Consider the following 23702-nt stretch of genomic DNA (forward strand, 5'->3'; position numbering starts at 1 on the left):
TATTCTTCGTGTAACTAATTCATTCACGCATCCTTGCTGTGATTATACTGCCTTCGAATATGCCAGTCTCGAACAACGTTGAACTATTCACTGCTCGAAAGAGAGAAGGGTGCAAAAGGAATAAGCAATAATCGTAGAGAACCCGAATATACTAATCCATTCTTCGCTGCTGGTATACATCGTGCATGTTCGTTTTATACATTCGTTTATCATTCGTTCATTTATTTTATTCTTCGAATTGATTCGAATAGCGTCACGGCGAAGATCGTTGGTTTCCATTCTTCGCGAAGCATTTTTCATCTAATAAATTCATCATATCTCGTTCGATAGCAGTAATGGGAGAATGCTGGAATATGGTTCATCACATACACATAAGACTATGGTAATAGTGCGGGGGGAAACATCTTAATTTGCATGTTTCAAAGACAGCACGAACGATCATCGCGAATAAGGTTTGGCGATGATCGCTGTATGAATATTCGTTCGATATTCGCGTTAAGTCATTCGGGGGTATGTTCAATGCGAATAACAACTGCAAGGAATAGATATTCGTGCAAGTAACGAAGCAGCGTCTGCTTCGTTCGCGCCCGAATATACGGACAAGTCCGAATACCAGAACGATTATCGAACAAAGGCGAAGGAAAGCGAGCGATGATCATAGACATTCGTTGTATTTTTAATATTCGAGCAACATTGCCTGGGCCAACGACTAACAGAAGGCTCCCAACCCCTGGTGGGACAAAGAGTGCTCAGAGGCTAAACTCGCAAAACAAAATGCTTGCAAGACGTTTCTAAAACGGGGAGGAGGAACTCCTCAGAATTTTGAAAAACTTATGGCTTTAGAAACCAAGTACAAGAGCATACTTCGAGCCAAAAAATGTAGCTATTGGAGACATTTTGTCGAAGGTTTGTCAAGAGAAACCTCAATGAGCACTCTTTGGAACACGGCCAGACGAATGAGGAATCGTAACGTGGGCAATGAGAGTGATGAATACTCGAACCGATGGATATTTGACTTTGCTAGGAAAGTTTGCCCAGATTCTGTTCCTACGCAGAGCATTATAAGGGAATCTCCTCCAAATAATGGTTTTATTAATAACCCATTTTCAATGATGGAATTTTCTATAGCACTCTTGTCTTGTAACAATAACGCTCCTGGGTTGGACAGAATTAAATTCAACTTGGTGAAGAATCTGCCCGACCTCGCAAAAAGACGTTTGTTGGAATTGTTCAACAAGTTTCTTGAGCAAAATATTGTTCCACCTGACTGGAGACAAGTGAAAGTTATCGCCATTCAAAAGCCGGGGAAACCAGCTTCCAATCACAACTCATATAGACCCATTGCGATGTTGTCCTGCATCAGAAAATTGTTCGAAAAAATTATTCTACGACGTCTCGACACTTGGGTCGAGACGAACGGTTTGTTGTCAGATACTCAGTTTGGCTTCCGTAGAAATAAAGGGACGAATGATTGCCTTGCATTACTTTCGTCTGACATCCAAATTGCCTTCGCTCAAAAGCAACAAATGGCATCTGTATTTTTAGACATTAAAGGAGCATTTGATTCAGTTTCCATTGATGTTCTTTCAGACAAGCTCCACCAACAAGGACTCCCAGCGGTTATAAATAATTATTTGCACAACCTTTTGTCAGAGAAACGCATGCATTTTTCATATGGCGATTTGACAACATTCAGAATTAGCTACATGGGTCTACCGCAAGGCTCATGCCTCAGTCCGCTCCTTTATAATTTTTACGTGAATGACATTGACAGCTGTCTTGTAACCCCATGTACACTAAGACAATTGGCAGATGATGGCGTGGTTTCAGTTACTGGACCCAAAGCTATTGATCTGCATAAACCATTGCAAGATACCTTAGATAACTTGTCCGTTTGGGCTGTTCATCTTGGTATCGAATTCTCTGCGGAGAAAACAGAGTTAGTAGTCTTTTCAAGAAAGCATGATCCCGCGCAGCTTCAGCTCCATATGATGGGAAGAATGATCCAACAGGTTTTAACTTTTAAATACCTCGGGGTGTGGTTCGATTTCAAATGCAAGTGGGGAGGACACATTAGGTATCTGATAACGAAATGCCAACAAAGAGTAAATTTTCTTCGAACAATAACAGGATCTTGGTGGGGTGCTCATCCGCAAGATCTAATAAAATTGTATCAAACAACGATACTTTCAGTGATGGAATATGGATGCGTTTGTTTTCGTTCCGCTGCAAACTCTCATATTATCAAACTTGAGCGAATTCAGTACCGTTGTTTGCGAATTGCCTTAGGCTGCATGCATTCAACACATACAATGAGTCTTGAAGTTCTGGCGGGAGTTCTTCCATTAAAAGATCGATTTTGGGAGCTTTCATCACGCCTGCTAATAAGATGTGAGGTGCTGAATCCCATGGTAATTAATAATTTCGAACGACTAGTCGAGCTTCGATCTCAAACAAAATTCATGACAGTATATTTTAACCATATGTCACAGGAAATCAACCCTTCAAGATATATTCCTATCCGTGTCAGCCTCCTAAATGTCCCTGACTCAACTTTATTTTTCGACACATCCATGCAGCGCGAAGTGCGTGGAATCCCGGATCACCTACGCTCGACGGAAATAACAAAAATATTTTCAAGTAAGTTCAGGCATATTGACTCTGAGAAAATGTTTTACACGGACGGATCGCGAATTGAAGAAGCGACAGGGTTTGGTATGTTCAACAATAATGTTTCGGCCTCATTTAGGCTTCAAGAACCTGCATCTGTTTATATAGCAGAGCTAGCAGCAGTTCATTATAGTTTGAGTGTAATCGTCACATTATCTCCAAACCATTATTTCCTCTTCACAGATAGTCTGAGTGCAATTGAAGCCATTCGCTCAAACATGACTGACAAGACTGAACCGTTTTTCCTGGGCAAAATAAAACAGTGCCTGAACGACATATTGAACAATAATTATCTAATTACTATAGTCTGGGTCCCGGCTCATTGCTCCATTCCTGGCAATGAAAGAGCCGATATTTTAGCCAAACGTGGTGCTATTGAGGGTGAAATTTATGAGCGACCGATTGCTTTCAACGAATTCTATAGCTCGTCTCGCCAAAGAACACTTGCCAGCTGGCAAGCTTCTTGGGATAGAGATGATCTGGGTCGGTGGATGCACTCAATTATTCCGAATATATCGACAAAGGCATGGTTCAGGGGACTGGATGTGAGTAGGGATTTCATTCGTGTGATGTCCAGACTCATGTCCAATCACTACACGTTAGATGCACATCTCCTTCGAATTGGGCTCTCCGAGACTAATCATTGTGCTTGCGGAGAAGGTTATCGGGATATTGATCATGTCGTTTGGACATGCGTGGAGTATCGTGATGTCAGATCTCAACTAATAAATTCTTTGCGTACCCAAGGTAGACTATCCAATATCCCAGTTCGAGACATTCTTGCTTGTCGTGACCTTTCATACATGAAACTTATTTATCATTTCATAAAGAAAATTGGAGTTTCAATTTAATAAAGGCCCCTTTTAAGACTTAGCTCTGATCCCAGCTGCGTCCATGAGTTCAACCAATAGCTAAATTAGAATAAAAATAATGTAATGATACAAACAAACTCGAAACAGTGTATGAAATTATCAACAAAAGTTCTGAAAATAACAGCTTATTTTATAATTTATAGAAGTTAATCATTTGGTTCAAATAATATTTCCGAGTAGATTTCATAATTAATGACGAGTTACCTAAGATGATATTTAAGCTATAAGAGAATATGTTTTAATAAATTCAAAACGTTGTGACTATGTTAGAATTAAATTAGGATAAGAATATTATGTAAAAGTGATGCTACGGCGAAGAAAAACCTATGTAAACTGCCTTAAGAAATAAACGTATTTATGAAAAAAAAAAGTGTTTTTTTTTAATTAGTCACCAAACATAATGAGCGATCTGTCATATTCGGTTTCTGCCCAAATGTAGTAAGTGGGCGACAGAAACACGCTACATATTCATCAATTTACAATTTTTTGTAATTAGAATCCAGAGAATACGTTCTAGACTGTAGGTATGAGTCAAACTCGAAACGAAATAATGATATCAATTTGTATTTTTTAATTCTTATAAAATCTGAACATATGTGACAGTCTTTTTCTAGTCACTTTGGACCGGAATAACCGATTCCCAGAGCCAACTTTCGATGTACATCTGAATGTCGTGCTTCGCTTGAATCAGTTGAGGTGAATTGTACCCACTGATCGAGTTCAGGTCCGGACTGTTGAAATATCCCGGAATGACGATAGCGTTTGCTTGCGACTGGTGGTAATCGGTTATGGAAATGTCCCGCATCGGATCCAATCCACCGTTGGTAAACAGAACCTTGGTAATGTGAGGATTCTGACCTCCGAAATGTAAATTGGTCAAGTGAACACCGTCTTCGACAACGTCGCCGGTCAACCAGTCTCCGTAAACGGATTGACAGAAACCCAGGAAGAAATTTATTGTGACTCGGTATCCAAATGGTTGATCAGGGAAGTCACCGGTAAGGAACCAACCAAACTCGGTACAGAACTGGAACATGCGTTGCCGTAGACCTACAATTCTATTCTGTGGCACGTTTTTGTCAATGTTCCGGAACACTTCGATGGATGTTGCGAAGTCGAATGGCAGACAATCCAAGTAGTAATAACGATTTACAGCCCATTCTGCCAGTACATGTAAGTCGGTTTGTCCCGTGCTGTTCCCCAATTCATGACACAATTTTTCCGTTGATTCCGTGGTTTGCGGTGACTGCAGGATAGCTGATTGGAAGGCTTCCTTCAAGTTATAGAAGAATGACTCGACATCTAATGTATCGTCTCCATTCACCGGCAAACAGGTATTGAATACGTTAGAAATGGTGCTTGAGAGTCCCGAATCGATTAGATTTTCGCCTGTGCGGAAACCTCGCCAGATGGTGCTGTAGCAATCATCCGATCCGTACTCTCGGATCACTTCACCGATTTCGAAGGCATATTCCATAAAGTTCAGACGGGCCTCTACTTGTCCACTGGAAACCCAAACTCCATCCACCAAGTGCGGATAGCGTTGACGCATCCACGTTCCGATTGCTCCCGCATAACCCGATCCGGCCAAGATAACCTTCGCATTGTCGTCACGAACCACGTTATGTCGTAGATGCCAGATCCATTCCGCTACATCGACCATAGCCTGCTCAACCGACAGGAAACGTAGATTTTCAGCTGAAAGATCTCTGAAAGAAAAGGAATATGAAAAATCATATTACGATTGTCTTCGGATGTTTCGTTTAGAAGTCAACCTACTCTGTCGGAACACTGCCGCCGTAATACCGATGCTCGTTGGTGAAAAGCCAGGCATTTTCGTATTTAGCGATATCGTGAAAATGACCATGCTCAATATAATACTGCGTTAGTGGCCAGTTTCCTCCGAGGAAAATGAAAATCGGTCCACCGGGTTGGTAGAACTCATCGTTGGATAGATATTCAAATTTGAACATGGCTCGGTTTAGTGGATCAAAATGATCAACTCGGGTTTCGAACTCATCTCCAACCGTGTTGGCGTTTGTAGACACGTATCCTTCTGGAACATTCGGGACCGGGAAAGCATCCAACATCCGCTGAACGATGGGAGCGATTTTGAATGGGTTCGCCTCGGTAAGAGCCAGCACCGAGGCCACGGCCAGCAGCGTTGCCAATATCAGTTTGTTCTCCATATTCTGGATGTCCTAATGCTAGAACAGCTAGTTGAAGACTGTCGAGGTAGTAAATCGCGTCGACAGTTTAAATTGATGGAAAGTCAATAATTTCCAAATAGCCATAAAATCTAGACAAGGTGTCATTTATAAATGACGTAAACATCATTTATAGAATAAAATGATATGAGTACTAGGGATCACAGTTTCGAATGTTACGTGGCTTATGAACGACTCCCAATCTTTTAGTGGCTTTGATATTCTGATGATTGTTATGATTATTATACTCATAGTCTGTGGTGTATCGCACGTTCCGATAACCTGCTAATAACTAGGAATATTGTTCTGATCAGTTAAAAAATTATCAGTCGCAACCCCGCAGGCACGCAATTATGTAATATTACAACTGGGCTCGTTTCAAATTCTTTCGAAATAAGCCAACCGCCATGGTTGGATCGCTCACAAATCGAGTTAGGCATTATTTAGGAAAAGAAGGCAAGAACGAGTAGTTCTGCTGAACTATCTAATAGAATTTCTTGTTTCTTAAAAGAGTATTAGCAATTCACACTGATGACCGTGGGACATTCCGGCGAAAAGGATAGTTTGGAGGTTAGTACTAGACTAGTGGTTCTCAGTAGACTAATTCTGATTTTTCATTGATTCGGAAAATTTACAAACTATCTCAGGGAAGTCAAGTGTTTTCTTCTGGTTAGAGAATTAAAATTCTAATATGTCAAACCAGTATAATACTAGTGAATTCATGGTGTCAGCACAGATAACAGATATACAGGTTCGAACAAAATTTTTCAAAATCCTGTGTAAATTTTTTATTTGCTATACGTTAGAAACACTACTGCCACCTACTCGACTGTTCGTTGCGAACTGTCAAAACGTTCCACAACGTTCCAGAACGAGAACAAAATTCTTCTACCTGTTAAAGAATTATTCCAACTGCAACCATTTGAACACTTCTCACGCGATTTTCCTAAGAGTCAAAGACAACTTTATATCGATGTCGTTTGAACAACACGTGAATCAATCGGAATAAAACAAAATAAACTAGACATTCTAAACAACAGCAAAACAAAACATTTGCGTGAAGTGAATGTAGCACCCAAAAAAAAAAAATGTGTCGTGATGCGAACACTGCACCTAAAATAGTCGTGTCGATCGTGGTGACATCTGCAAGTATTCGCCACGTGCTTGAGCAAATTTTACACACAGTTCAAATGCGAGCCTGTATATCTGTTTTCTGTGGTGTCAGTATTTTTATTTGTCAATTACAGCAGGAAAAAAAACCTGCTCCAAGTTCTCTAAAGTATGCTTAGGTATTAGTACGCACTGAAAGGGCCTTCGTTTTTCTTCACAACAGGTATAACACATGGGTTGAAAAATCATGGGCCTAACAAAGAGAACACGATTCTCTTGGTTCAAAATTAACATTATTCATCAACGTAATCTCCATCAAGAGCAACGCAATCATTCCACCTCCGCTCTAACATTTCAATACTACTTTCGCAGAACGATTTACCTTTTGCTCAAAACAGGCCTTAGTTTCAGCGATAGCCTCTTCATTCGTGCGAAATTTCTTACCGGCGTACAGTTTTTTCAGGTCTGCCAACAGCCAGTAGTCGCTGGGAGCCAAAACTGGCGAATACGGTGGATGTGGTCTTGATGAAACAAATTTTTGTTTTGCCATATGCGGTCGTTTCTTTGCAATTTCAGCCTTCAAATGCTTCAAAAACTCTATGTAACTCACGCAACTTCACTGTTCGATAAAAAAAAAACGATTTTGTGGATTTTTTAAATATTTTCTGATGCTACCGACTCACTTGGCTGTCCAATGCATCATCGGTGTCTCTACGGCCACGTTTGAAATCAGCAAACCAACGTTTTATTGTCGTTTCTGATGGAGCGATGTCTCCATAGCATATTGCTACTTAGCCATTGTAGACTAGCTGGCTCACCTTCTTGCGAACGCTCCACATTAAATTCCGTACAGACTTCTTGGTGACAAGTTTTGACACTTTTTGCCAATCTTTTTTGAACTGTTGAATGGTTCCGGCTGCCGAGACATGTTTCCTAAGGTGTGCCTTCGTTAATGCCCAAAATTCCTCAATTGGTCGAAGTTGTGGGAAATTTGGTGGATTCATTTCTTTTGGGACGAAAGTGACAATTTTGGTAGTATACCATTCAACCGTTGATTTCGAGTAGTGGCAAGAAGCAAGATCTGGACAGAAGACAACAGGATCCTTGTGGCTTCGAATCATGGGTATAAGTCGTTTTTGTAAACATTCCCTGATGCATATTTCGCTGTTCATTGAAGCAGTTTCAAAATCTTACCGCAGCTACAAATTGCTTGCCAGACCATAGCTTTCTTACCAAATTTTTCGACTTTCGAATCGATGTCTCGGACTGGTTTAGCACTTGCCCTTCTCGCACGAGTTTCACGTCGGTTTCGTCGTCCATGATTATGCAGTTCAAATTTCCAGCAAGAATCGTATTGTAAAGCTTTCGAACCCTCGCACAGTGGTCCAAAACTGGAAAAAGACGGTCAAAAGTCTGTACTGACTTTCACTGATTTTAAGAGCTAACGTGTCTTTGAAGAAGTTTTACAAGACTATATTACGCATCTTTTGAAAGTGGCACCTTAATTTTTGTTAAGGGGGTAGCACCAATTTCGAAAAAAAAAATTTATTTTCTCAAAAAAATTTTTTTTCTATCTCATTTTGAAGAAAAAAACATTTGAAGTATTTTTGCTGAAGATATAAATAGTGTAAAAAAAATATTTTTTGAGATTTATTCACTTTATTTTAAAAACAATTTTTTTGGATTTATCTACGTAGAATCTACCTCTATTACCTAAGTATCTACTCTAAAGTGCGCGTAAACACGCATAAACATGCTTATGCTTGCACGCGCAACTTAAGCAAATTGTTGGGATTTTTATTTTGTTTGCTTTTTGACAATTAACAATATTATAAAAAATCTAAGTGGAAAGCGATGCAATTTTTTAGGCCTTTTCAAAGTGGGTTTTAAATATTGAAAATCCGAAAAATTATCAAAAGTTCAGCACATATTAAAAAAACGGAAAAATGTTTTCCAATCAAAATATGAAAAAGTATTGCAAAAGTACAAACATTTACGAAGAGATTTCTTTTTCAAACGTGTAAATAAATTGAGTTATCGCGAAGCAACACGTTTTTTAAGATGATATATTGATCGTGCGACGCTCACTTAGAGATGTGCGAAGCAGCTCATACCGGTGAGCAGCTCCGAACCGATCAGCTCACTAAATGGAATCGATTCAATGTATCAACTCATCAGCTCATTTAGATTGAACTGAAGGTTTGTTTTGAGCGCCGTATTTCTTACTTCGTTTTTCTTTCATATGCATGATCGAAATCATTGATGCACAAAGAACAATGCTATGCGAACTAACTTGTTTGCGAATTATTATTATGTCATATTTGAGAATATCTGCAAAAGTGGCATCCCTGAATGTACCGTAGCCTACTGAGTGAGAGGTAAGATTTCTTATAGACGGCGGCTCATTCAATCTGTTAAAGAAGGATAAATACACATTTGGAAAAACGAACAAAAGCTCATGCACACATTTCTTCTCATTTATAACTCGCTCTTCAAGAGCCGAAAATCCGTTCAGCTTGTGGCTTGTTTCCACCTTACCGAGGGATGCGAGGTCATTTTTTAAAAAATCTGTGATCAAGCCAAAAACCTGTCTGTGCAAAATCTGTGCACGTTTCCCCGTTTCCATAATAGCTGATCGGAATCATTTTGGTAAGCAAAAATAAAGTCTCACTATTTCCTACCGCTCTGTAATTTTTGGTGCTAAACTGTGATCAATTTCAAAAATCTGTGATCGATTTCAGAATCTGTGTAAATCTGTAACCATTTTCAGAAATCTGTGCCATTGAAAAAAAAGCAATCTGCGGAACTCAGATTAATCTGTGAACCTGGCATCTCTGCTTAACAGTGCGGTGAACTGGTGAGCTGCGGTTCTTTTAAAAAGAGCTGTGAGCTATCAGTTCTTTTTAAAGATTCGATTCACTGGAATAGCTCAGGAACGAATTGCCCATCTCTACGCTCACTGCAAAAGTGAGTTACAGAAATAGCAGACGCGTGACGCCCTTCGTTTCTTAATCATGCATGGTTTCAGCACGTCCATAGTGAAAATGAGTCACACGAATAGTACTCAGGATATTCTTATTATAAAATAAATTGGATTCGGAATATAATTTCCTAAAAGTATAGTAAAAGTTTGCTGCATTAAGTTGCATATTTCGCTTCGGTGCAAGGTTTCCTAGGTAAAAATAGGTAAAATGATGTATAATTTTTCCAGAAAAGAATAAACCTATGCATTACCTTCTACAAAGTTATTGGATTTTATATTTTCTACAATTATTCCAAACAAAATATGTAAAAAAATATCTTGAAACAAGTTATGATTAGAAAACTAGTTTTAAGGGGGTTGTCATAATTCAATAACTAAAACTAATTTTATCATAGGTAAAAAAAAGGTAAATGTTGTATAACTTTGCCAGGAAACAACAAAGTTATACACTACCTTTAACAAAAATATGGGATTTTTTATTTTCTTCAATTATTCCAAACAAAGTATGCATAAAAAAATAACTTGAAACGAGTTATGAATAAAAAATTGATTTTAAGGGGGTTGCCACAAAAACGATTTGTATATCAGAAACGGTGCGACCTACACTTTTAGTGTATTTGACAAAATAAATTATGTTTAATAGTTCTAAAAGTTTGTCGTAGAAAACAATTTTTTATCTCTTCAGAAAAAAGTTATGTTTATATTTTTTGTCAAAGTAGGCCAAGAACAATTAGGGATAGGATCAAATTACGCGGTATATATTTGTAAATATATTCTTAAAAGCAACTATATGCATTAAAAGAACAGTTTGGAAGCTACTGATTTATGTCCACGTTTTTATTGATTCGAACTCTGCCTCGGCCTGATCGATGCTTCTTGTTTCGGACTACGTTTTGGTTTTAAACGATTTATTAATTTTAGTTTGACGTAAAGCCGCCATGACTAAGTTCAGTTTTTTGCAATGACTGAGCGGAAATATATATTGGAGAAGTCAAGTGAAAGAAAAACTAACAGAAAAGATTATTTTTGGAAAAAGATACGCTCAGAGACAGGACTCGAACTTGCGTTCTTATGCATTCCGTGCATACGAGCTATCATTTGGCCACTCTGATCTTGTTTTAGCCACTCTAAAACGCGAAACAGACATAGTAGCAACGTGGTCTACATCCTGGCCGTCATCCGACCTTACATCCAAACATCTTCTCTGTCCATCAAACACTAGTCCTCTCGCTTTATACCTACTTCTCCGATCAAGCATTGAGTCTTTTCTGTTAGTTTTTCTTTCACTTGACTTCTCCAATATATATTTCCACTCAGTCATTGCAAAAACTACGTTTTGGTTGTTTCTGCTACTTATAGGTTCGAAGATTCAAACGTCCTTTAGCACGAAGAACATTTGACTTCGAAGTGCCCACTTTTTTGGCCACATCCCGAACTGAAACCTCCTTCTTTTGCTCGAACGCCTTCAGTATGCGTTTATCCAACTAAGGGTTAGCAGGACCTTTATTTAAAAGACATTTTATTCAGGCCTATTTGCGTACAAGCTTTACGTGGCCGATTTAGCTGAGTTTTTAGATAATTTTTTTTTGTATTGGATCTCGTTGTCACCCTTTTTCTAGGGGGAGAGGAGCTTCCATTTTCCTCCTGCGAGGGTTGAGGGGCAGTTTGTTCGCGGTTCGTCTCGTCATTCATTGCCGCACCGGTGGTATTGTTGTTGATTTCGTTGCTTGTTGCTGTAGATGCGTCTTGTTGTACATTGTTGGTTGGTTGGTTGGATGGTAAGTTGTTAACTGCAGCTGGTGTACTTTGTTCTATAGGGGATGGTTTCGTTGAAGGGGATGCTTCACTGTTGTTGGTGACTGTCACAGGTGTACTGGGGTTGCTTGGGGTTGGTGTAAAGGAAGCACCGTTGACCTTTGGTATAGTTGTCTCCTTGTCCAGTTTATCACATGACTTACCGTAGTGAACAGCTTTTGGCAATATTGACATGTGGCCATCTGATTGTCATAGGTAACAAGTGATTTGCACGGTATTCTTGTATCCAGACCGAATGTCACATAAGAAGGTATAGGCCTTCTCAAGCGCATGCGTAACAAACGTACACCATTTAGAATGCCGGGGAAAAAATTCTTCCATTTTTCTTTTTCGATAGAGAGAATCTCTCCGTATTGGGACATAGTTGCGCGAATATAAGAATCGTTGACGCTTGAGGGAAGATCATGCACACGCACTTCTATAGCACTATCTTCCATATATACTGGAATGTTGTACTTGATATTTTCATGCTCCACATAGTGCACATTATTATTGTCTTTAGCGAATTGAATTGCATCCAACTCTTTATAGAACTGGATATAAACAACATTATTGGTCTTATTGCATTGAAGTAAATGCACACGTTTAATGTCAAGATGCATTTGCTTCTTAAGCAAACCTTCAAGTTCTCGTATCGAAGGTCGAATTTTGCACTGCCTGAAGTCAACAATAATTGTATTCTTTCGTACCGGCGGTAGCTTTTGTTCGTTTGGTTTACTCATTTCGAGATCGTTCTATTGCTCACTACACAATACTGTATTTGATTTCTTCTGTCCTGAACGTAAGCGGTTTTAGTTTATCAACTGACTTGGTTGAGATGTACGAGCGAACTGAGCAGGACCTTTTTTTCGACCCGTTTTCGGGTTATCCTTCAAGGTGTTATCCTCACCGAACTTCTTGATTGCATTTCGCACAGCTTTTTCACTTACTCCTTCCATCTTTGCTATATTTCTCAGTGACAGTCCGCGTTCTGTGCACCATTTGTACACAATTTTTCGGCGTTGTTCTGCTGAAAGTCCACGCATTTCGAAACAAACTAATGAAAACGAATAAACAACTGCACAAGTGATTAGAGAAGAGTGTAAACAACAGGACGCAGCCATAAAAATACTTTTTGGGACAGTCTTTAGTCCCATCTAATCAAATGGCTATCACATGTGGTAATCTCGTTGACGACACTGACTGCCACTTGTATTTGATACTACACATCCGATTTTATCACAATTCGTTGATTAAAAGTTGAGTAATCGGAAAAGTAACATGGCGACTCGACTAATGAGATTTACTATTGGTACAATAACCCTATAAAGTAACAATCTTCAATCTCGGTCACTGATGGTGGAAGAACTGTTGTTGTATTGCTTCAGTTATCTGAAGCAGGATAAGCCTAATAAAGTCCTTATCTTAACCCTATGTTTGTCGGTGACGTAATATCAGGAAGAAAAACAGAAACAATGGAGTCGTCTTTCGGAAACGCTTTTTAACGATTGGAAGTCAAGTGTATTGCAACATATTATTTAGTAAAAAAAATTACGTACTAAATCTAATCAGTTTTTCACTATCAATCGAATATCTATTATCCGTATCAAATTGTTGCTATTACTGCGAGTTGGTAGACTATAAAAGTTGTTGTTTCGTACGTACCGTGAAAGTGTAACGTGAGGACGCTGGTGTTTTCGCTAAAAGCTTTCAAAATTCAACATTTTAAACATGAACAGTCGGGTACTGTTCCTGCTAGCTGGGTTACTAGCCGTGGCTAGTGGAGTGGTTCGTGAAGATTGGTTCGAAACTCGTGTGGATCATTTCAACCCACGAAACCAGTATACCTTCTCGATGCGATACTACGCCAATGATGAGCACGCATACCGAAATGGACCGATATTCGTCATTGTTGGTGGAGACACGGCCATCGATCCATGGTATCTAACCGAAGGATTGTTTTACGATGTTGCCTACTTGGAAGGAGCATACTTGTTCGCCAACGAGCATCGTTATTTTGGGCACAGTCTTCCAGTTTCGTAAGTGCCATTAATTCTAACGTCTTAATTACTCAATGACAACTTTACGCTCTCAGTGATGCAACTACGGAGAATATGGATTTCCTAACCGTCGACCAAGCGCTGGCAGATTTGGCAGAATGGATCAGTTATCTGAAAACGACCGTTGTCGGAAATCCAAGAGCAAAAGTAGTTCTGCTAGGATACGGATATGGCGGAACCCTGGCCAACTATTTCCACCAGTCGTATCCTCATCTGAGCAACGGAGTTTGGGTTTCCAGTGGACCTGCGGAAGCCAGTCTGACGCTTCCTTCCTTCTTTGAGGTGCTTGGAGAAAATATTAGAACTCACGGAAGTAGCGATTGCTACAACACCATTTTCAGTGGTTTCCTGGTAGCGCAAAATCTTATTGCCCTGGGTCAGGGTGATGTTTTGACGGAGCTGTTCCATCTGTGTGAACCTCTTGATACCGAGAATCCCTTGGAAACAACTGCTTTCCTGTTGGGTCTTCAAATGGATATCCAGAGAGATATTTTGTTTTACCAAAATACCGCATCTACTTCGTATATGTGTGAACAAATCGACGCTAACAGCACCGATAATAGCTTGCACGCTTTGAAGCTCTGGTTCGCCCGCGGACACCAATTTGAAGAATGTGTGAAACTTAGCTTCAGCGACTTCTTGGCGCCATTTTTGGATACTGACTTCAACACGGATCAGCTACAGAGCGGAAATCGCCAACGGCTGTACATTCAGTGCACCTCCAGAGGCCTATTCCCGACGACTGATTCTCGATACCAACCGTTCGGAAGTCAAATCACAATTGACTTCTACGTGGAAATATGTCGTGAGGCTTTCGGTGACTGGATCGATGAAGACTTCATTCGAAGGCGCACTCAAAGCATGAATGTTCGCTTCGGTGGTCGCCGACCTCGCATCGAAAATGCTCACTTCACGCACGGAGGTTTAGATCCGAAGATTGGATCGGGCATTCTTGAAAATGTTTCCGACAGTGCCATCGCCACGATTATCCCGGATACGTTCTCCTCTCCGGATCTGGGTTCGATCGACGAAGAATTGGATTCACCCGAATTGATCGCCGCTAAGGAACTGACTAGGACACTCATTGACACTTGGATATTTAAGGATTTCGAACCCATACACGTGGAAGCATAGACAATAAGATGGATAGTTTGTTGATGATAGCTTTTGGGGCTGACAAACAAAAATATGTTTATATTTGTCGGTCCAATGTATTTAGTTCTTAAACAAGTTTTGATTTATGTCGCACCTAAAAATAACGCATTTATCCTAACTAGTTATCCGTTCTATATAAAGTTATCAAAAGAAAATATAGGAAAATGTATATGAATAATTTTTTATATGCCCCATGTACTCATGCAAAGAAATTACCCAACTAAACAACCTAAATAACACTTGCCCAATTAGACTGGCCCAATTAAACAAAATACCGAGTGTTGAAATTACAGGCTTGTTATAAAAAAATGGAATTATCAGGTGTACAACTTTGCTTCCCTCAGTTTTCCGATGAGGCTATCCAAAATACATAGATGATAATGCCTTTAAAGTGAGTGTGTACAGTGCCTAACGAACTGTCATCGCCGTTTCAGTGACAGTTGTTCTTGTATTATTCACGCTCGAAAATGTCTGTTTATGTGCCCAATTCTCGCCATTTGCGGGAAGTTTTACTTTTCTGTTACAATTCGAAAAAAAATGCAGCTGAAGAGCATCGAATGCTCTCAGAAACTTACGGTGATGCTGCTCTGGTGGTGGTGGAAGAGAAAAAACCTTCAAAGATGAACAACTAGAAACACTGCTTGATGAAGTCTCGTGCCAAACCCAAGAAGAGCTTTACGAATCGTTGAGAGTGAGTCAGCAACCCATTTCAAAACGTCTCAAGGCCCTGGGCATGATTCAGAAAGAAGGAAACTGGGTGCCGTACGAATTGAAACCGAGGGACATCGAGTGCAACTACTTCAAAGACAAAATCGTAAGGGGTTTTTACATCGAATCGTCACCGGTGATGAAAAGTGAGTTCGATACGATAATCCTAAACGCAGAAAATCTTGGGGAAAGCCGGGGCATGTTACTTCGTCGAAGGCAAAACCGAATATTCACGGTGCCAAGGTTATCGCCCTTATTCTGAATAACGACGTATTGATTCTTCGATCGAATGTGGTTCGATCGAATCATAGCTACCTTTGATTTTGTTAGCGTTATGGGGAATACAAATGTAATACGAGCGAAAAAACGATACGACGTTATTCAGAATAAGGGCGTATGATTTGGATTTGGTGGGATCAGCTCGGTGCCATTTAACAAACGCAACTGATGCGCCTTAGTCGCACGCTAAAAAAAAAGTGGCCACAATATCAAGAGCGACATATATTTGTTTATTTGTTAAAATAATCCATCGGACAATTAAAAGTCTTAATGAATAACATGAAGTACAACGAACAAATTTATAACAAGGATACACTTGATAATTTCTGTGACAACTTGTGCGTCGGTTCACCAAATTCAAAGAGATGCTCAGCTTTGGAAAATGCACGTATACATGCTGTCATTGGTTCATGTTGTCCGAAAGTAGTACGATGAAATCTTGGTTGAAGTAGACTCGTCGAGCGATCTCTCGCTGAGAAGCACGGAAGAGATAGCAATTTTGGTGAATCAATATCGCCATTGATTACTTTAGCTACAAGAAACGCTTGCTGCATCTTTCTTCGTCGCTCCAACGATTCCAGGCCAATCAGACGACAGCGGTCAGGGTACGGTGGTAAATCCAGAGGATTTTGCCATGGGAGGTGCCGCAAAGCCAACCGGACGAATCTCTTTTGTACACGTTCTATTCGTAAGTTCCTAACGAGTTGGAACGGGCTCCAAACCAAAAATGCATTTTCGAGTAATAGACGCACCAACGAACAGTATAGCGCTTTTAGACAGTACGGGTCGTTGAAGTCTCGGCTAATTTTCGCTATGAAGCCGAGTTGTCGTGTTGCTTTGGAAATCAAAGTTGATCGGTGTTGGTTAAAGGTAAGCTTAGCATCCAGCAAAACGCCGAGGTCATTGACAACGTCGACTCTTCCAAGAGTTTGTCCATCGATTTGATAGTCGAATATTAGGGGGTTGGTTTTGCGATGAAATGTTATAACTTGACATTTCACGGTACTAATAATTAAAAAATTTCTTCTACACCAGCCAACGAAAATATTTAAAAGTTCCTGGAGGCGAACACAATCCCCAACAGACCGAACTGCCAGATACAGCTTCAGGTCATCAGCGTAAACCAGTCTGCATCCAACGCCAAGTAGTGAAGTAGCGTCGTTAAAAAACAGCACAAACAATAGTGGACCTAGGTTACTACCCTGAGGAACACCAGATTTATTCGTGAAAGGAGAAGCACAGACTAACAGACATGACAGTATGAGTAAATTCTTATAAAATTTTTTTTTCGTTATGCACTAGCTCCACCTATATTGTACTGCGCGAACTATTTACTATTTGTACACCCCTTGTGTTATGTAAAAGTTTTTTTACTAGTTGGTTTCCCCTCGTTTGTCAACACCGATCAGCTGCTTGCAGGGATGCCTGATTTCATCAAAATATTTGAAAATGAATCATCACAATAAATTATTGGATTACGTTGATAATATATTTAACTTTTTCGCGATGTTGGAAGGTAACCATTTATTTGACTCAACGTTGTTCATCTAGACTATTTTTTATTGTGTTGGTAGTTATCACCCGAAATTAAGTGGCGGCAGACCAGAAGCAAGTAAATATTGTAACAAAACGGGTTCGATTTTGTCTTGCGTTGGAGGATGAGAAGTAGACACAATTATGTATATAGTTTTGGCAATATGTATTAAATCTGTATCCTGCATGAAATTCGCATGGACGTATACAAATCAATACATTATAGGTAATTCTGTATGAATGGCAACTCTGTTGGTAAATGAAAAAAATAAGCACAGACTAGATGACAGACAGGATGTTTTTGATAGGGTAACGTGGCGCCATCATGACACATGTGAGTACTGTCCCAAATAAAGGAATATTCGAAATGACCGTTAAAATGATTGAAGAATCTAATTTGAGTGTCCTGTCTGTTAGTCTGTGGGAGAAGAAATACACGAGCCTAGCTGCACACGTAGCACTCTGTCGCATAAATAAGAGCTCAGCCATTTAACAAACATTCCCGAAGCGCTTAGTCGGGATAATTTTGTTACAAGTATTTCATGATCTATTCGATCAAACGCTGCTTTCAGATCAGTATAAATGGCATCAATTTGAGATTTTTCTTCCATCCAAGTGATACAGGTAGATGTAAAATCCAACAGGTTCGTGTTCACCGATCGTCCAGGCATAAAACCATGCTGATCAGTAGAGATGTACGTTTTAGTTTTGGAAAGTACGACTAACGGTATTCAGTAAACGATATTCATCGCTAGACTTTTTGAAGTTTTTCTTAGTTTCAGTAGAACGCCAACGACGGTGTTTACGCTGCCATGAATTCCGTTCACGTTTCAGAGCTCGAAGACGAGAATTTGCCCACGGAGCAGAAATCGTACACTTTATCAAAGGCAAATTTAAGTTTAACCACTCCAACAACAGATCTCAAAACAAACATGACAAAGTCATCCTCCAACACGACAATGCTCGGTCTCACGGCTCAAAAGTGGTCAAAAAGTACCTGGAAACGCTGAAATAGGAAGTCTTGCCCCACCCACCGTATACCCCAGATGTCGCTTCTTCTGAATTCCACCTATTCCGTTCGATGGCACACGGCCTGGCAGATCAACATTTTCAATCCTTCGAAGAGTTGGAAAAATGGATTGCTTCATGGATAGTGTCAAAAGAGGAATCTTTTTTTCAAGCCGGGATCCGAAAATTGCCGGAAAGATGGGAGAAAGTTGTCGCTAGCAACGGGCAATACTTTGAATAATACATCTTAAGCACTTTTTCGCAATAAAGCTTTTAATTTTGAAAAAAAATCAACCTACAATCAACGGAACTCGATACACATTTGTTTCAGCTCAAAAAAATAAAAAGAAATATCACCAAAAAATAATGTGAAATACTTCTGTTAAGCGAAAATTGAGTAAATGCACAGATTGTCATCTCATCATTTGAGGCAATGCGCTGAAGAGAGATAGCTCTCTCTCTCTCTCTCTCTCTTTAATGGCTTCGACATAAAAGACATTAGGTGCTACGTTTTCTCTTCCAGATGTGATTCTTGCTTTCGTTATTCAATAAAGTAGCTCAATAACCAGATTTTTTGTATTGATAAACTTAACACAATGTTGAAGAGTTTCTCTTCTAGAGTTGTTCATTCGGCAGAGTAGGATATATTTACAATTTGTATTTAGCCCAAGTAACCAAAATTTCGTAAAAAAGACTTGGCTTAAATAGCATACAAAGCCTTCTAAACAGTTCGTTTTTAATAAATTACTCATACGTGAATGTTCACCCGACAGAACAAACTTTGAAGCAGTTTTTATATGAGAGCAATTCCAGAAATGTTTAGCAGATCATCAGACTCGACCTTCTCCGATTTGGATGAAACATGGCTTCAGTAATGCAAACCATAAGTTTTGAACCGATGGAGAGGTCAATCCGACTCACGACTGATTTTTAAAAAGGGCGTATGTATTTTTGCATTTCACCAAAATTGCCTTTTTCAAATCGTTGTAACTCGGAAACCGTTAATTGTGCAAATGTGGTATTCAGGAAGAAGCTGTAAGGGATCGATTGGACACTCTAAAAAAGTATACACTAAAAAAAAATTTGATTTTTTTCTCAATAATTTCAAAATGAACCAAAAAAATTAAATTTAAAAAAATCAGGGTTTCCATTTTTTTTGATAATTTTTATTTTAAAGCTCTTATTAAAACCTACAGATTGATGGCTATCCCATCCGCGTCTTTTGAAAGATGAAGAAGTTACAGCTAAAACAATTTACAGATATATTCGAAATTTCAAGTTCTCCTTGAAAGATAATCATTTAAACAGTAGAATATTATTCTACAGGTTAAAGGCAATACATTTGTTCATGATATCCTTTCTTCTAAAAGTAGCCGTTCTTGAGATACTTGGATATTTAATTATAACACCATTTTATATATTTCCATGAATTGTTCATTTGCTTGCTATATCTACAATTATTACATGTACATGAATAATTCTTATACATGAATAACCTTGAATAGGTTGGCAATAGCTATTTGGTGATTCATTTTATCAAAATCAGCGGAGAAGTCTGTATATATGGCGTCAACCTGCTGACGCGCCTGTAGCGACTGAATTACGTAGGATGTATATAACAGTTTTGTAGATGTGGATCATTTTGGTGTTGAGTCTAAGATATGTAACTAGAGCAGTTGTGGGTAATGAAGTCCAAAACAATTATTTTAAAAAGCTTAGATACAGCAATATAAAATATCATCAAAGGAACATGTAGACTTTTCGAACAATTCTTAAGAATAATTGAGGGTAGAAGAACTGTTCGAATGAATAAAACTTGAACGGCTTGCTGGGGATTCGTTTGTTCCAGTTTCAGTTCTATTTTAGATCTTCCATATAGAACTTCTAGCTGTTTAATTTGCTCTAAATCTACTAAAGTCGAATGGAGGCTATTAGCTCGAACTAAATGGTATTGGTCGCCCGGGTTGGCGGTTTAATGCACAGAACGCTGGTCTCACAAGCCACTTGTTGTATGCTCGTGCCCCGATCTGCAAGAATTCTTAGTGTCAGTAGTACTAATCGTACAATGATTCTGTACGTTATGAATTGGCTGCGAAGTCTGTTGAAACAGAAAGGCCGAATTCCACAAAAGGAATGTAATGCCAAGACTTTGCTTAAAATGGTATTGGTCAATAGTTATAAAAAGAAACCATTTAAATATATTTTTTATCTCATAATATCCATATAAAATAACATATGCTGTAACATGAAGTAATTTTGATGTGATTTGTTTCCACCTTTGTAGGATTTAGTGAGAATTGAATCCAACGCCTTGTTCACGTTGTTAACACGATACAGGAATCTCCCAACGAAACGGATCTCTAGTCACTCTGAATGGGGATGATGGATTCATGGAGCCAACTCTCGATGTACATCTGAATGTCGTGCTTCGCTTGAAGAAGTTGAGGGGAATTGTACCCACTGATCGAGTTCAGATCGGGACTGTTGAAGTATCCCGGAATGACGATCGCGTTCGCTTGTGACTGGTGGTAATCGGTGACTGAAATGTCTCGAATCGGATCCAGCCCACCGTTGGTAAACAGAGCCTTGGTGATTCGTGGATCCTTGCCACCGAAATGCAAATTGGTCAAGTGAACACCTTCCACGACTACCTCACTCGTCAGCCAGCTTCCATAAACGGCGCGGCAGAAGTTCAGGAAGAAATTCATCGTTACGCGGTATCCGAACGGTTGATCAGCGGAATCCGCTGTTAGGAACCATCCGAACTCGGTACAGAACTGGTAAACACGTTGACGTAGCCCCAGAACGTTGTTCTCTGGTGCGGTCTTCTCGATGTTCTGATGGGCCTCGACGGTGGTTTCAAAGTCGAACGGTAAGCAGTCTAAGTAGTAATAACGTTCCGCAATCCATTCAGCCAGTATATGCAAATCCGTTTGCGCCGTACTGTTCCCCAGTTCGTGACACAATGTTTCCGTTGATTCCGTGGTTTGCGGTGACTGAAGAATAATCGACTGAATGCCTTCCTTCAGGTTGTAGAAGAATGTCTCGACATCCAACATATTTTCTTCATTAACCGGTGAACAGGTATTGAATAAATCGGTCACGGTGCTTGAGAGTCCCGAGTCGAAAAGATTCTCGCCTGTGCGGAAACCACGCCAGATGGTGCTGTAGCAATCGTCCGATCCGAAGTCTCGGATCACTTCACCGATTTCGAAGGCATACTCCTTGAAGTTGAACCGTGCATCTACTTGTCCACTGGAAACCCAAACTCCATCCACCAAGTGCGGGTAGCGTTGACGCATCCAGGTGCCGAGTGCTCCCGCATAACCCGTTCCGGCCAAGATAACCTTTGCATTATCGTCCCGAACTACGTTGTGCCGTAGATGCCAGATCCATTCCGCTACATCCACCATAGCCTGCTCAACCGACAGGAAACGTAGATTTTCTACTGAAAGATCTCTGAAAGAAAAGGAATATGAAAAATCATATTACGATTGTCTTCGGATGTTTCGTTTTAAAGTCAACCTACTCTGTCGGAACACTGCCGCCGTAATACCGATGTTCGTTGGTGAAAAGCCAGGCATTTTCGTATTTGGCTATATCGTGAAAGTGGCCATGCTCGATGTAATACTGCATCAGGGGCCAGTTTCCTCCGAGGAAGATGAAAATCGGTCCACCGGGTTGATAGTACTCATCGTTGGAAAAGTATTCAAATTTGAACTTGGCTCGGTTTTGGGCATCGAAATGATCAATTCGGGTGAGGAACTCATACCCAATCGTGCGAGGGTTTGTAGACACGTATCCTTCCGGAACCTTCGGGACCGGGAATGCATCCAGCATCCGCTGAACGATGGGAGCGATCTTGAATGGTTTCGCCTCGGTAAGAGCCACCGCGGCCACGGCCAGCAGCGCTGTCAATATCACTTTATTCACCATACTTTCGGTGTCCTAGTGCTAGAACAGTTCGTCAAAGACTGTCGAAATAGCTAATCGTTGCCAACCATGAAATGTTTTAAATTGCTGAGAAGTTAACCAATTTCAATAGGTCATAAAATTGAGCTAATCTTCCCGTGGCATCAGTACCGTTATCGACTTGCGTAATTTACTAGTACACATCTCTGATAGGCGCCCTAGCACTGGAAATATTACTCCGATCGTTTTAGGGAGCTATCAACAGCAATGACGAAGGTAAGCGATTATCTTATGTTGCGACAGACCATCGTTCCGAGTCCTTTCGGAAACTCCTATAACGATGATAAGATATTGTCTCACTCATGTATGTATCAGGGAATTTGAACACTGATCAGTTCGCCATTACTATTGTTTACAAGTTTTGACATTGATTCTGATTTGATTTCAAATCAAATTCCGGAAACTTCATTGTTTCGACAATATAATCAAACTAGTTAAGTTTACCCAAGCATTTTTTGGAAAAAATATTCACTTCTTTCGGAGACATTCAAGAGCTTTAAAAATGACAGACAATCAATTTTACAATTGTTTTAATACATGTTTCATGAATAAGTTGGACCTATTCAATACATTTCCCTTTTTTGTTGTGTAACTTTCATCGATTGTTGATATACCCTAACCTCCAATTAATGTTGAAAAACTTCCTATTCGTATTTAATATTCATTCAATTGCTTTTTGCTTTTCTCATATAGAAAATTCAGAAAAAAATTACAATATAATGTCATTTATTTTTCTCAGAGAACGCTGGACAAATCTAGCCTATTTTCGGAAAGGCATCGGCTCTCTCATCGCGCTATATCCATCCCTATATCCTGGCACGTACCTAGAATAGGAGCCCAAGGGTCCCCTTCGGATACTGGTGATCGACATTCCAGTGCGAATGAAGCTCGCAGCTGTAGGCCCTACGATACGCCGCTTACAAACATTAGTACTGAGTGCACTCACCATAGTTTGAGTAAGATTCTGCAGATGGAAAAGATATCCTGTCGCTGGATGCCGCGCATGCTTATTCGGGACTAAAAAGACGAACACGAGCGCACTTCGGATGCATGTTTGTCTATGCAGATGCAGATTTGGTAAAACTTTTGGTTTCGGTTGGTAACTAAAGACTGTTCCAGAAAGTATGGACGCAACCAAAAACCGCTGCCATTTCGCAATGGTTCAGAATCTGTCAATATTTATGGCTGCGTCCTGTTGTTTACACTCTTCTCTAACCACTTGTGCAGTTGTTTATTCGTTTTCATTAGTTTGTTTCGAAATGCGTGGACTTTCAGCAGAACAACGTCGATAAATTGTGTACAAATGGATAAATTGTGTACAATCAGGAAGTTCGGTGAGGATAACACCTTT

At 39.8% G+C, this 23702-nt stretch overlaps 3 protein-coding genes across 3 annotated transcripts; 1 reads left to right on the forward strand and 2 right to left on the reverse strand.

Annotated features, from left to right (window-relative positions):
- Nucleotides 1-4152: 4152 nt before the first annotated feature.
- Nucleotides 4153-5755, reverse strand: LOC131428597 (putative serine protease K12H4.7). Its single transcript, XM_058592643.1, has 2 exons — nt 5322-5755; nt 4153-5251 (listed from the first exon to the last, which is right to left on the reverse strand). The coding sequence occupies exons 1-2, from the start codon at nt 5729-5731 to the stop codon at nt 4153-4155; spliced, it is 1509 nt and encodes a 502-aa protein (XP_058448626.1). The 5' UTR covers nt 5732-5755.
- Nucleotides 5756-13316: 7561 nt separating this feature from the next.
- LOC131427417 (putative serine protease K12H4.7) lies at nt 13317-14977 on the forward strand. The gene is made up of 2 exons (XM_058590583.1): nt 13317-13675; nt 13732-14977. The coding sequence occupies exons 1-2, from the start codon at nt 13368-13370 to the stop codon at nt 14828-14830; spliced, it is 1407 nt and encodes a 468-aa protein (XP_058446566.1). The 5' UTR covers nt 13317-13367; the 3' UTR covers nt 14831-14977.
- A 5593-nt stretch (nt 14978-20570) lies between these two features.
- On the reverse strand, nt 20571-22350 carry LOC131427415 (putative serine protease K12H4.7). The gene is made up of 2 exons (XM_058590581.1): nt 21909-22350; nt 20571-21838 (listed from the first exon to the last, which is right to left on the reverse strand). The coding sequence occupies exons 1-2, from the start codon at nt 22313-22315 to the stop codon at nt 20740-20742; spliced, it is 1506 nt and encodes a 501-aa protein (XP_058446564.1). The 5' UTR covers nt 22316-22350; the 3' UTR covers nt 20571-20739.
- Between the last annotated feature and the right edge of the window lie 1352 nt (nt 22351-23702).

This window comes from Malaya genurostris, chromosome 2 (genome assembly GCF_030247185.1).
Source record: "Malaya genurostris strain Urasoe2022 chromosome 2, Malgen_1.1, whole genome shotgun sequence".
Taxonomy (NCBI): Eukaryota; Metazoa; Arthropoda; class Insecta; order Diptera; family Culicidae; genus Malaya; species Malaya genurostris.

What these genes read in the sequence shown, in the direction of transcription:
- LOC131427415 (XM_058590581.1), bottom strand. Translation starts at nt 22,315, where the DNA reads ATGGTGAATAAAGTGATATTGACAGCGCTGCTGGCCGTGGCCGCGGTG. An exon ending in GGCGGCAGTGTTCCGACAGA is followed by an intron (nt 21,839 to 21,908) that starts GTAGGTTGACTT and finishes CTTTTCTTTCAG; the next exon opens with AGATCTTTCAGTAGAAAATC.
- LOC131428597 (XM_058592643.1), bottom strand. Translation starts at nt 5,731, where the DNA reads ATGGAGAACAAACTGATATTGGCAACGCTGCTGGCCGTGGCCTCGGTG. An exon ending in GGCGGCAGTGTTCCGACAGA is followed by an intron (nt 5,252 to 5,321) that starts GTAGGTTGACTT and finishes CTTTTCTTTCAG; the next exon opens with AGATCTTTCAGCTGAAAATC.
- LOC131427417 (XM_058590583.1), top strand. Translation starts at nt 13,368, where the DNA reads ATGAACAGTCGGGTACTGTTCCTGCTAGCTGGGTTACTAGCCGTGGCT. An exon ending in GGGCACAGTCTTCCAGTTTC is followed by an intron (nt 13,676 to 13,731) that starts GTAAGTGCCATT and finishes TTACGCTCTCAG; the next exon opens with TGATGCAACTACGGAGAATA.